Source organism: Fistularia commersonii, chromosome 9 (genome assembly GCF_037954325.1).
Source record: "Fistularia commersonii isolate RoL2024-O1a breed Wild chromosome 9, RoL_Fcom_v1.0, whole genome shotgun sequence".
Taxonomy (NCBI): Eukaryota; Metazoa; Chordata; class Actinopteri; order Syngnathiformes; family Fistulariidae; genus Fistularia; species Fistularia commersonii.
Window position 1 is genome coordinate 17,444,245 of NC_141292.1, and position 11,541 is coordinate 17,455,785.

The following is an 11,541-nucleotide window of genomic DNA, read 5'->3' on the forward strand; positions in this document are numbered from 1 at the left end:
CTGACCCGGCGTCCTGCTTCTTGACCTCTGACCCCCATGTGTCACCTTTGACCTTTGTATGACCTCTGTCTGACCCCTCCTTATCCACGGGTTGAATTAGCAGGGGTTAGCAAAGAGGCTAGTTTTGCTCGGACTGACCTCAACATGTTCCCCGAACTCCACATGTGACAACTATGACATCATACTTTGACTTTCGACCTCCGTCTGACCTCTATGGGTTGAATTAACAGGCTTTAGCTGTCACCTTTGACCTTTGTATGACCTCTGTCTGAGCCCTCTTTATCCACGGGTTGAATTAGCAGGGATTAGCCAAGAGGCTAGTTTTGCTCAGACTGACCTCATGTTCCCAAACTGCACATGTGACTATGACATCATACTGTCACCTTTGACCTTTGATTAGCAAAGATGCTATTTCTCCTTACAGTGACCCTGCAGACCTTCGTATGACCTTCAGGTGTGTGCTTTGATTCTGACCTGTTATGCTGTGACCTTTGACCTCCCACTAACCACCTTTGCCTATGGGTTCTATTAGCAGGAATTAGCCAAGAGGCTAGTTTTCCCCACATTTGACCCCAGTTACCTTTTGACCTCTGACCTCAATGACCTCTGTGCCACTAGCAAAGCTATCTGATGGATGATAAAATGAGGGCCGTCCGGATCGTTAATTACATTAATTATCTATTGATGTATTCTGATACCTTTAAATATGATCAGAAATTAATAAGCGCTGAAAACATGGATTATTTCATATTTTTCACTGCCTCATAAAGTTTGTTTGATAATATTCAGGCGTTTTTCCATTTTTTTATTTTGACTTTTTTTCCTTCATCTGAAAATATTTGTTTTTTTATGTTTTTTTTTTTTTTTATGTTATTGTTTTTTGTTATTTTTTAAAACAATTTCTTATCAATAGATGTAAATTACTTCCTTAATCTACTATCTCAAAATCAAAATCTCCAAATGTTTTTTATTTTATCGACACTTTCTGATAAAATCGGTTCTAATATTACTAATAATTTATATTTGCAAATTTTCACTTTGATTTTATTTAGTTTTTTTATTTATTTGTATCTATTTTAAAGTTTCTACTCTACACTAAAATTAACACAAATGATTATATAATAATAATTTACAGAATTTGGCTACATCTTTGTCCAACGATAATAGCAATAATAAGAGCTAATAATGTTGATATCATAATTTTAAAAGTTATGATACTAGTAAGAACAACATGACTTAATACTATTTGTAATAATGAAAATTATAATATTAATCACAGCAAATAAATTATAATAATCATAATAGTAAATATAGTACTGGCAACAATAATAATAATAATAACATCCCATCCGTCACCCCACCACGGCTTGGCTCTTCAGAACTTTGTGCACTGGTGAGAAGCCTCCTGTCTGGAGCTGAAGAACTGAAGAGGTGGTGGTGACCTTCTCCAGCAGACAGTCAGTTGGTCCATACCTTCACCACCACCATCCACGGGGAACCAGGGGAAGTGGTGAAGGAGTGCAGGCACCTGGGCATTGTCTCCTCGGGAAATGCCACGAGTAGCATCATTCGACATGAGCAGAACCATCTTGGCCACGTTGTAGCACCCCATGGAGAGTACAATGACCCTCTCCTGCACTTGCAAGGTCTACTAGATCACCCTCCAGGACAGGAACTGCCAAGGACGGCTCCAAGATCTCAAGCTCGCCAGCCCATCCCTTAAGTATACTGTTGTTTGTGTTATATCTATAAATGTGGAATTCATTGTTTGCTAAGTGCATACAAGTCCAGGTCTTAGTTTGCTCCGTGCATACATGTACTGTGCTTTGTATGCTCCTTATATACAGTCATGGCCAAAAGTTTCCTTCAGGGTTTTTAGGTGTTTGCCAGATGTTTCTATGGTATAATGACATACAATTAGAAGCGTTTCACAAGTATCAAAAGCTTTTATTTAGAATTACATGCAGTAGGTCAATATTTGCAGCGTTGACTCTTCTTTTTCAAAACTTCTGCAATCCTCCCTGGCATGCTGTCCATCAACTTCTGAACCAAATCCTGATTGATGGCCGTCCATTCTTGCATAATCAATTCTTGGAGTTTGTCAGAATTTGCTGGTTTTTGATTGTCCACCTGCCTCTTGAGGATTGACCGCAAGTTCTCCATGGGATAAAGATCTGGAGAGTTTCCTGGCCAAGGGCACAAAATCTTAGTGTTTTGTTCCCTAAGCCATTTTGTTATGACCTTTGCTTTATGGCAAGGTGCTCCATCATGCTGGAAAAGGCATTCTTCATCACCAAATTGCCCCTGGATGGTTGGGAGAAGTTGCTACCCCACACATGAATGGTCTCAGGATGCTTCGCTGTTGGCATAAGACAACACTGATGGTAGTGCTTACCTCGTCTTCTCCGAACTAGCCTTCTTCCAGACTCCCCAAACAATCGGAAAGGGGAATCATCACATAAAATGACTTTACCCCAGTCCTCAGCAGTCCAGTCCTTGTAACTTCTGCAGAATCAGTGTCCCTGATGTTTTTTGCTGGAGAGAAGTGGCCTCTTTGCTGATCTCCTTGACACCTTCCGCCAAAAGTCTTCGCCTTACTGTGCCTGCAGATGCACTCAAACAAACCTCTGTGCTGGTGGTGGGCCGATCCTGTGGCTGAAACAACTTCAGGAGACGGTCCTGCCGCTTGCTGGACTTTCTTGGGCGCCCTGGAGCCTGTTTGGCATCAACTGAACCTCCCTCCTTGAAGTTCCTGATAATCCTATAGACGGTTGACTGAGGTGCAATCTGACTCGCTGCTATAAACTTCCCCGTTAGGCCCTTTTTGTGCAACGTGTTGCCTTGCTGGTAACCATGACAAACAGATGAGGAACAATGGCACCATCTTCCAGTTCCAAGTGTCCAGTCATTCCAGCTCATAACATTCTGGAGTGTATACAAATTTTCATTATAAAAACTGAAACTGCAGACTTCTTAAAAATTAATAGTTGCGTCATTCTCCAAACTTTTGGCCATGTGTATACAGTGTATACATGCACTTAAGTTGTGTATGCTCCTTGTATACATTTACTGGTGTATTGTATAGTTGTTGTACACGTAGTTTATTGTATGCTCATAGTATACATGTACAGTTAATAGTACGCTTGGTGAAAACATGTACTGCATATTGTATGCTCCTTGTATACATGTAGTGGTGTATTGTGTTCTCTTCGTTTATGCCCGTTTATGGGCAGTTAACTGTATGCTCACTGTATACGTGTAATGTACATTGTATGCACCTTGTATACATGTACTGTGCATTTTACACTCCTTGCACATATGGACAATTGATTTTAAGCTCAACGTATACATGTACTTAGTAGTGAATGCTCCTTGTATACATGGACAGTTACTTGTATGCTCATTGTATACATGTGGAGTTCATAGTATGCTCATGATATACATGTACTTAGTTGTGGATGCTCCTTGTATACATGGACAGTTACTTGTATGCTCATTGTATGCATGTAGAGTTCATAGTATGCTCATGATATACATGTACTTAGTTGTGGATGCTCCTTGTATACATGGAGTTACTTGTATGCTCATTGTATGCATGTAGAGTTCATAGTATGCTCATGATATACATGTACTTAGCTGTGGATGCTCCTTGTATACATGGACAGTTACTTGTATGCTCATTGTATACATGTAGAGTTCATAGCATGCTCATGATATACATGTACTTAGTTGTGGATGCTCCTTGTATACATGGACAGTTACTTGTATGCTCATTGTATACATGTAGAGTTCATAGCATGCTCATGATATACATGTACTTAGTTGTGGATGCTCCTTGTATACATGGACAGTTACTTGTATGCTCATTGTATGCATGTAGAGTTCATAGTATGCTCTGAGTGCACGTGTCCGCCATTCATATTCATGTCCGCATGAGTTCTCCACTGAACCTCCTGCTTGTGGAGGGAACCTGGAGAACTTGACGGAACACCAGGCAGACACGGGGTGCCATGAAGACACCTCACAAAATCCAACCAGAGACCTTCGCCACCGTGTAGCCTTTTCACCTCCTGTATAAATATATTAAACTACTACTAATGATAACTGTAGAAATTATGAAATATAATAATGATAAAATTTAACTACAGGCTGTTGCCAGCAGAGGGCATCAGAGTAGATCAGTGTTCCAAAAATCGATCATATCGTAACACTTTAGACATTATAATTACACAGTATTAACCGTTTTTAAGGACTCTGTTTATAATCTAAGTATCTGACATATTGTGCATCCATTCATTTATTTTTTTTCTTGTGTAATTCTGTTAATTATATTTACTTATCTATATTTGTCTATTATTGTTTTTAATTAGTTATCCATTTATTTCCTTTTTTGGCAATTATTCCCATGTTATGTGATTATTATTTCTTCAATTTCATTTATTTGTCTGGAATTTGTTTATTTATATACATTTCTGTCATAGTGTTTATTTTATTCATGTAAAATTGTTCCCATTGCATTTATTGACTTTTTTAATTTATTTATACATGTAAAGATATACTATAAATTATTCATTCGGCAAGTGTGAATCATTCACATGATTGGGATTTATAATACAATATTTTCTCATATTAAATAAATTCCTTTTTATTTTGAATTTTAAATCAGAAAATGACTGAGTCTGTGAATTAAAATTTGAAATCTGCTGCGTTTTTTTTTTTTTTAAATGAGGTTGAAACAAACTTCTCACAATTTTTAGAAATATAATCTTTAAATATTTAAAAAAGAAATCCTTTCAAACCATTCGCTAAATTTCCTAAAACTAATTTCCCATGATATATCAATGTTGGGATTTATAATACAATATTTTCTCATTTTTAATCATACCTTTTTATTTTAATTTTCAAATCAGAAAATGACTGATTTATGAATTAAAATTTGAAATCTGCGTTTTTTTTGTTTTGTTTTTTTTTTATAAAATGAGGTCGAAACAAACTTCTCAAAAAGTTTTTTAGAAATATAATCTTTAAATATTTAAAAAAGAAATCCTTTCAAACCATTCCCTAAATTTCCTAAAACTAATTTCCATTGATATATCAATGTTTTCATTTCAAATACTGACATTTTTATTTTTTAAACTACTTTAAAAACGATTCCGCATCGAGTTCCCTTCAAATGTTTAAGACGTATTTTACGATGCAAAAGAAGAAATGGAGGCTCCTGATTGGTCAAACATTTTTCCCCTTATTTATTGAGTTTGGTCACGAGAAACGAAGATGCGAAGGCGTGTTAGTGCGGCGTGTCGTCGCTCCTGTTAGAAAAAGGTGACGGCGAGTCGATGGACACTTTGGAAATAAAAGACAGTTAGGAGTTCAATTTCCTTTTTGTTTTTGGCTTCCCGACTTACAGGTCGCCATGGAAACGTGGACGGACAGGAAGAGTGTGGGACTTTTCCTGGATTTGGAGGAAAAACAAGAAATCAGCAAGAAACTGAAGGGAAATTAAAAATTGCATTTATTGTTTGCAAAATTTTTCTTTTAAATAAACTGGATATTTTATTGATTTAATTTTTTTTTTCCCCAAACATAAAAAAGGGGATTAAAAAAAAAAAGTGAAAGATTTAAGGAATTTGGGATTAAATATGAAATATTCCTCTAATCATTTAATATTATATTACCTGATTTTTTTTTTTACTTCCCCTTTCATGATTTTAATTATTTTTTTCTGAATTTCTTCCTGAAATTTGAACTACTTAAGTTTTATATTTTTTACAATTCTATTTTTTTCTAATCTTTAAAAATAAAAGGATTTCTTAACATTTTCATACCAATCCTGATTTCTATTCCTTTCCGTTCGGTCACCTGGAAAATTTTCTCATTTCCCTCACGTTATTTTTGCTTATAAAAAAAAAACTCTTTAAAACTTCAGTCTTTATTTTCTAAGTTTCTGTAAATTTCTGATTACTTCTTGTCCTCTTTCCCTACTGAATGTCTTGTACTTCTTTTAATGATTCCAGGATTTAATGATTTCATAAGTCTCCTCGTAAATCTGGATCAATATAATCTAATGTTTGTTTCTCAATAAATTTGAAGGATTTTTGAGGGAATATATATATATTTTTTACATATTTCAGGTTTTGCAAAAATGAACTCGCAACTTCATAAACCTGTTATTTACTGTGATTTTTTTTTTCCCCTAAACTGACAATTTTACAATTTTTTTTTTCAATTTCCAGCTGAATTAGACACTAATTCAAAATTTTCTTTCCCTGATTTTCGGGTCATTTAACTGTACTATTTATACTTTCAACAGACTGAGTTTTTCCCAATTATTTTAAAATTTATTTCCTGCAAATTTTCCAGCAACCCCCCCCTTTTTTTTTCTTGCTGAATTCCGATCACTTCTGGACTCCGTTTCCAGAGATTGCGACGGTAATGCGTTATTACTTTGTAATAAATACGATGATAATAAATACACCGACAATAAATAAATCCTTCTGGGAGTGACGGGGTGCGTCCGCCTGGAGCTCGGCGACGGAAAAACACAGTGTTTGGATGAAGATGAGGACGAGGATGATTGTTATTACACCAGCTGATGAGCGCCTGAAGCATAGGGTCGATGTGAGCGCGCGCGTATGCGTGTGTGCGTGTGTGTGTGTGTGTGTGTGTGTGTGTGTGTGTGTGTGTCCGTCAGGGCCAGCCTGACCCGCGGGGCCCCCCCGACATTCCCTGGACGCGATTGGTCAGTATTCCTCCTGGGCAGCATCGAGCGGCGAGGTCACTTCCGGTTAGAAAAGCGAAGCCTTCTTCTTGAGCTCGTTCCGTCTCCATAGCGACAGACGGTCGAACTCGGCCATCGCCATCCCGAACACCTGCTGGAACTCCTCCGGCGACAGGTGCCGCTGCGACACGCGGCCAATCGTGTCAGAACAGGAAGTGATGTCGTAAATGGACGCCGGGTTTTGTTTTGAAAAGGATTGGTTGCTCACCTCCAGACGGGTGCGGTCCACGCCCGGCGGCAGCTTAAGGCGCCCCCTGTGGGTCACGACCAGCGTCTCGTACGGATAAATCTGCGGCATCACAACAAAGAGATTAGCATTATAAACATAATCATCACAGGTAGCAATAACATTGCTTTAAGAGTAAGAATAATAAGAATAACTTTATTTATCCTGAGGGAAATTGTTGTGTAAAACATAACAATAATAATAAATAATAGTGGGACATTGTATTAACAGTATAAAAAAAGGGGGGAGAATAAGAAATACAAATAAAACTATAAAGTGTCAAAGTAACAAGTCAAGGATATAAAGTGTCTTGAGATCTTAAGTACAATTAAATTCACGTGGATGCAATTATTATTGCCAAAACTTTCCAAATGACTCTCATTTGAAAAAACCCTACTTATATTTGGACCTTTTAAAAGCTCAATCTTTGCCGGGGAATTAATTTTTATGAATTTTTAAAATTGTAGTGTCCAACTTCCTGTTTGGCTTTTATTTTGAAAACTACTCCGTGGCTACGGATAAGGTAAGCTTGATTAAAAAAAAAAAAAGACGAAACGAACAATAAAAAAACGAGTAATGGGTTGATTCAAGGCAACTTTTTATTGAAATTTTTTAAGGCGGATTATTAAAATTTAGGGTTTTTTCTTTCAGTATCGTCAACGTTTTTACGAATCCCTCCATGTTGTTATTAGCTTGATAAGCTATCACTCGCATTAGCACGGAGGCTTCCTTACGGTCTCCTTTTTCTGTTTTCATTGCGTTATATTCGGGTCCTACTTCGGTCTCAGTTCCTACATTTCATTTTCATATAACAATCTTTAAATCTTAGGTATTTTCCTCACCTTTTGCTCCAAGATGCTCGGCAGCGAGTTGCCGCGATCCATCCGGTCCCTGCGAGCGTCGCCTTCCTGCGCAGGCGCACAAACACACAAACACACGCACGTGCGCCAATGACGCTGCATTATGTGTGAACTTTGACCCCCCGCGAGCCCCTGTTTTTTTTTGTTGTTTATTTTTTGAACTGTCAATTTATTTATTTACTTACTGATTTGTTTGTTTATTTGTTTATTTTTTTATTGAACATAAATAGCATAAACAAATATATATAAGAATAAGAACAACTTTATTTATCCCGAAGAAAATTGTTGTGCCAGAGTTTCAAGTAAAACGTAACCATAATAAATAATAGTAGGAAACTGTATATAAGAAATACAAATAAAACTATAAAGTGTTTAAGTCAAGGCTATAAAGTGTTTTGAGGTCTTAAGTGCAAAGATTTGAAGATTCCCTGCGGCTGAAGGGAGAGGAATTAAAAAGTCTGATAGCCTCAAAGTAGAATCCAATGTCAATGGAAGCAAAGGACATAAGGACTTTTGTTCTGTATGTAATCAGAAATTAACATTGTTAAAGGTTTGTGAGAAATGCTTAATGCTAGACGAAAAATAAAGTAAAAGAAAACAATCAAATAAATAGATAGATAAATAAAAAATAAAAAAAAAGCCTGCAAAGGGAATATAATATGTATTTCACTTGGTGGTTCACAAGGAATCCCAGACATCAAACTGTATATTTTTTTTTTTTTTGATTTTTCCATAAGTTTTAAGGATTTTTTTATACAATTCAAAATCTATTATAAATAATGTAAAATTGGGGGAACACTTTTGCATTCTACATTTGTGAATGAATAACTTTGCCAGGCCTAAAATAACATAGACAGAGTAACAAACTCTATTCTCTGGATCCTTTTCTCTCACAACAACTACCTTCATATCCTCTCTCACTACATCCATAAATCGTCTCTTTGGTCTTCTTCTGGACCTTCTCCCTGGCAGCTCTGTCTACCAATATATTCCCTATCCCTCCTCTGTCCGTGACCCAACCATCTCAGTCTGGCTTCTCTGACCTTCTCTCCAAAACATCTAACATGTGCCGTCCCTCTGATAGACTCATTCCTGATCCTCTCCATCCTGGTCACTCCCAAGGAGAACCTCAACATCTTCATCTCTGCAACCTCTAGTTCTGCCTGCTGTCTTTTGGTCATTGTAACAGTTTCTAGGCAGTACAGTATCGCTGGTCTCACCACTGTCTTGTACACCTTTCCTGTTATTCTAGCTGATGTTCTTCTATCTCTTCGTACCCCTGACACTTTTCTCCACCCATTCCAACCTGTTTGAACCCGCTTTTTTCCACATTCTCCGTTGCTCTGGACTGTTGACCCCAAGTACCTAAAATCCTCCAACTTCTTGATCTCCACTCCGCCCGAGTTCCTCTCATTCACACGGTAGCAAAATGCGTGCTAAAACAAAGCTAACTTTAGCATCCTCGAACATAGCTGACATTAACCTGTGTGACCTGTGTGGTCCTACAAAGGTGACATTAATGTCCTGCTAATGGTACAAAACTAGCATTAGCGATCTCACACAGCTAAATTTAGCGACCTTTGTGGTCATAAAAAGCTTGCATTGGCAACATGCATGCTTGTACAAAGCTAAAATTGGACACTTGGATGCTCATACAAAGCTAACATTACTGTAATTTTTGGGTTGAATCTGGTGCACTCTGCAAATTATAAACTACTTTATACTTATAAAACTTATAAAACTTATAAAATAAAGAAAAAGAATGAACACAAAATAATGCATCAATTGTTTAAAAAAGGATAAAATGTAAAAATAATCAAATTCCACCAAAAATGTGATAATAATTACAACAATAACAATAGTAATGATAAAGAATAGATAACTAAAATGCTTAAATAAATAGATATGACAATAAAAACTAGTTAGCATCATCCAAAGCTATTAAGGCTCATTTATGCTAATGCTACATGCATAAACATCATCACCCATAATACTTGCATGCAGGCATCGCAGGCATTGCGCAAGCTGGCATGAAGCACACACACACACAGACACACACACACTCACCTGAGGAGCTGCAGAGATACGACATTGGGGTAACAAAGTCAGTTAGAAAGAAACTTTCCAAACAAAGTCAAACGGATTCATTTATTTTTAATCCATCATTGACTCACCCGTCCGTCCTTTGTCCCCGTCCGTTGAGAACTCTGCAGACTGCATCTGAAGAAACAGCACATTTGACATCTTTGGAATTTGAACCCATGACCTCGGGTATAAAGATATTATATCGAAAAAGTGTAAAAAGTCCATTCTGGATGTTCCCAGCGGTCGGAAAAGAGAAAAACTGCTAACGCGACTGTCTTTCTGTGTCTCCTGACAGGAGGCGCTCACCCTGGTCAAGCCCGACGCCGAGCGAGACGGCGACTTGGATGCGCTCGCTGACAAACCTGAGAGCAGAGGAAGCAGAGGATCAGGTGTGTGTGTGTCAGGTGTGTGTGTGTGTGTGTGGTGGCCATCTTACTGCCGTGCATGTGCGTTCTGTCCGGCAGCGACTGCGTCTTCCTGCGGAAATGAACCGCCTTCTCCTTCTCTTCCTTCAGGATGAGACGGCCGAGGTTGGACTTGATCTACACACACACACACACACACACACACAAAGTAATACATTCATTGATCATCATTTTCTTGTATTTTCTAAATATCAATGAAACACTCCAAAAAAAAAAACCTTCTCCAGCTCCTGCTCCTGCAGCGTCTTCGCCTCCTCCGTCAGATCCTCGAATTCGTCTTCCTCCTCCTCCAGCTTCTTCTGCCTCCGCTCGATCTCTGTCGAGTGGAACAACAACCCCGATATTTCACCAGTGTCGAATCGAAGGCGTCTAAACACCAGACGGCGATTATTCCTATTGGTCCGCTTATTATTTTGCTAACTTTTAAAAGCAAAAAAAAAAAAAAAAAAAGCTTAGAAATTGGTCTGAAATTTGCTAGAATTAGCGTGAGGTTTGCTAAAAGTAGCATGACGTTTGCCGCAATCAGCATGATGTTTGCTAAAGTTAGCGAAGGTTGTCCGACAAAGTTTGAAATTATCTGGAAACTTAAAATTAGAATTAAGTTTGCTATAATAAGCATGACGTTTGCTTAGATTAGCTAAAAAAAAAAAGTCAGACTAGCAGAGCAAAATCACATGGAAAGTTAGCAAGACATAAGCCTTGAATTACCTGGAAACCATTAGAATTCAGATTAAATTTCTAAGAATCAGCATGAAGTTTGCTAAAATTAGTAAAACTTGTTTGACAAGCAGCAAGAAACTACATGGAAAGTTAGCGAGACATGAAGATTACCCGTAGACTTGGCTTACATTTTATAGAATTAGCATGAAGTTTGCCAGAAGTAGCATAAAGTTTGCTCAAATCAAGGTCACCTGACAAGCAACATATTACACGGAAAGTTAGCAAGAAGTTTGCTAGAATTAGCGAAACATGTTTGACAAGCAGCAAGAAACTACGCGGAAAGCTAGCAAAACATGGAGATTACTCATAGAGTAGAAATTAAATTAGCCAGAATTAGCATGACATTCACTAGAAGTTCTACGATTAGCATGAGGTTTGCTTCAATTCGCAAAACTTACTTGACAAGCATCAAGAGACTACTTGGAAAGTTAGCAAGACATGGAGATT

At 37.6% G+C, this 11,541-nt stretch overlaps 1 protein-coding gene across 1 annotated transcript in view; it reads right to left on the reverse strand.

Annotated features, from left to right (window-relative positions):
• Positions 1–6,270: 6,270 nt before the first annotated feature.
• The window catches only part of dmtn (dematin actin binding protein), a 14,587-nt gene continuing 9,316 nt past the window's right edge, over positions 6,271–11,541 (reverse strand). Inside the window, exons 9-16 of the mRNA XM_086152859.1 lie at positions 10,593–10,690; positions 10,386–10,491; positions 10,256–10,311; positions 10,039–10,084; positions 9,245–9,246; positions 7,847–7,912; positions 6,987–7,067; positions 6,271–6,899 (exon numbers count right to left, since the gene is read on the reverse strand). Coding sequence (XP_086008985.1) covers positions 6,786–6,899; positions 6,987–7,067; positions 7,847–7,912; positions 9,245–9,246; positions 10,039–10,084; positions 10,256–10,311; positions 10,386–10,491; positions 10,593–10,690 — 569 coding nt within the window. The 3' untranslated portion in view covers positions 6,271–6,785. The remainder of the gene's footprint in view (positions 6,900–6,986; positions 7,068–7,846; positions 7,913–9,244; positions 9,247–10,038; positions 10,085–10,255; positions 10,312–10,385; positions 10,492–10,592; positions 10,691–11,541) is intronic.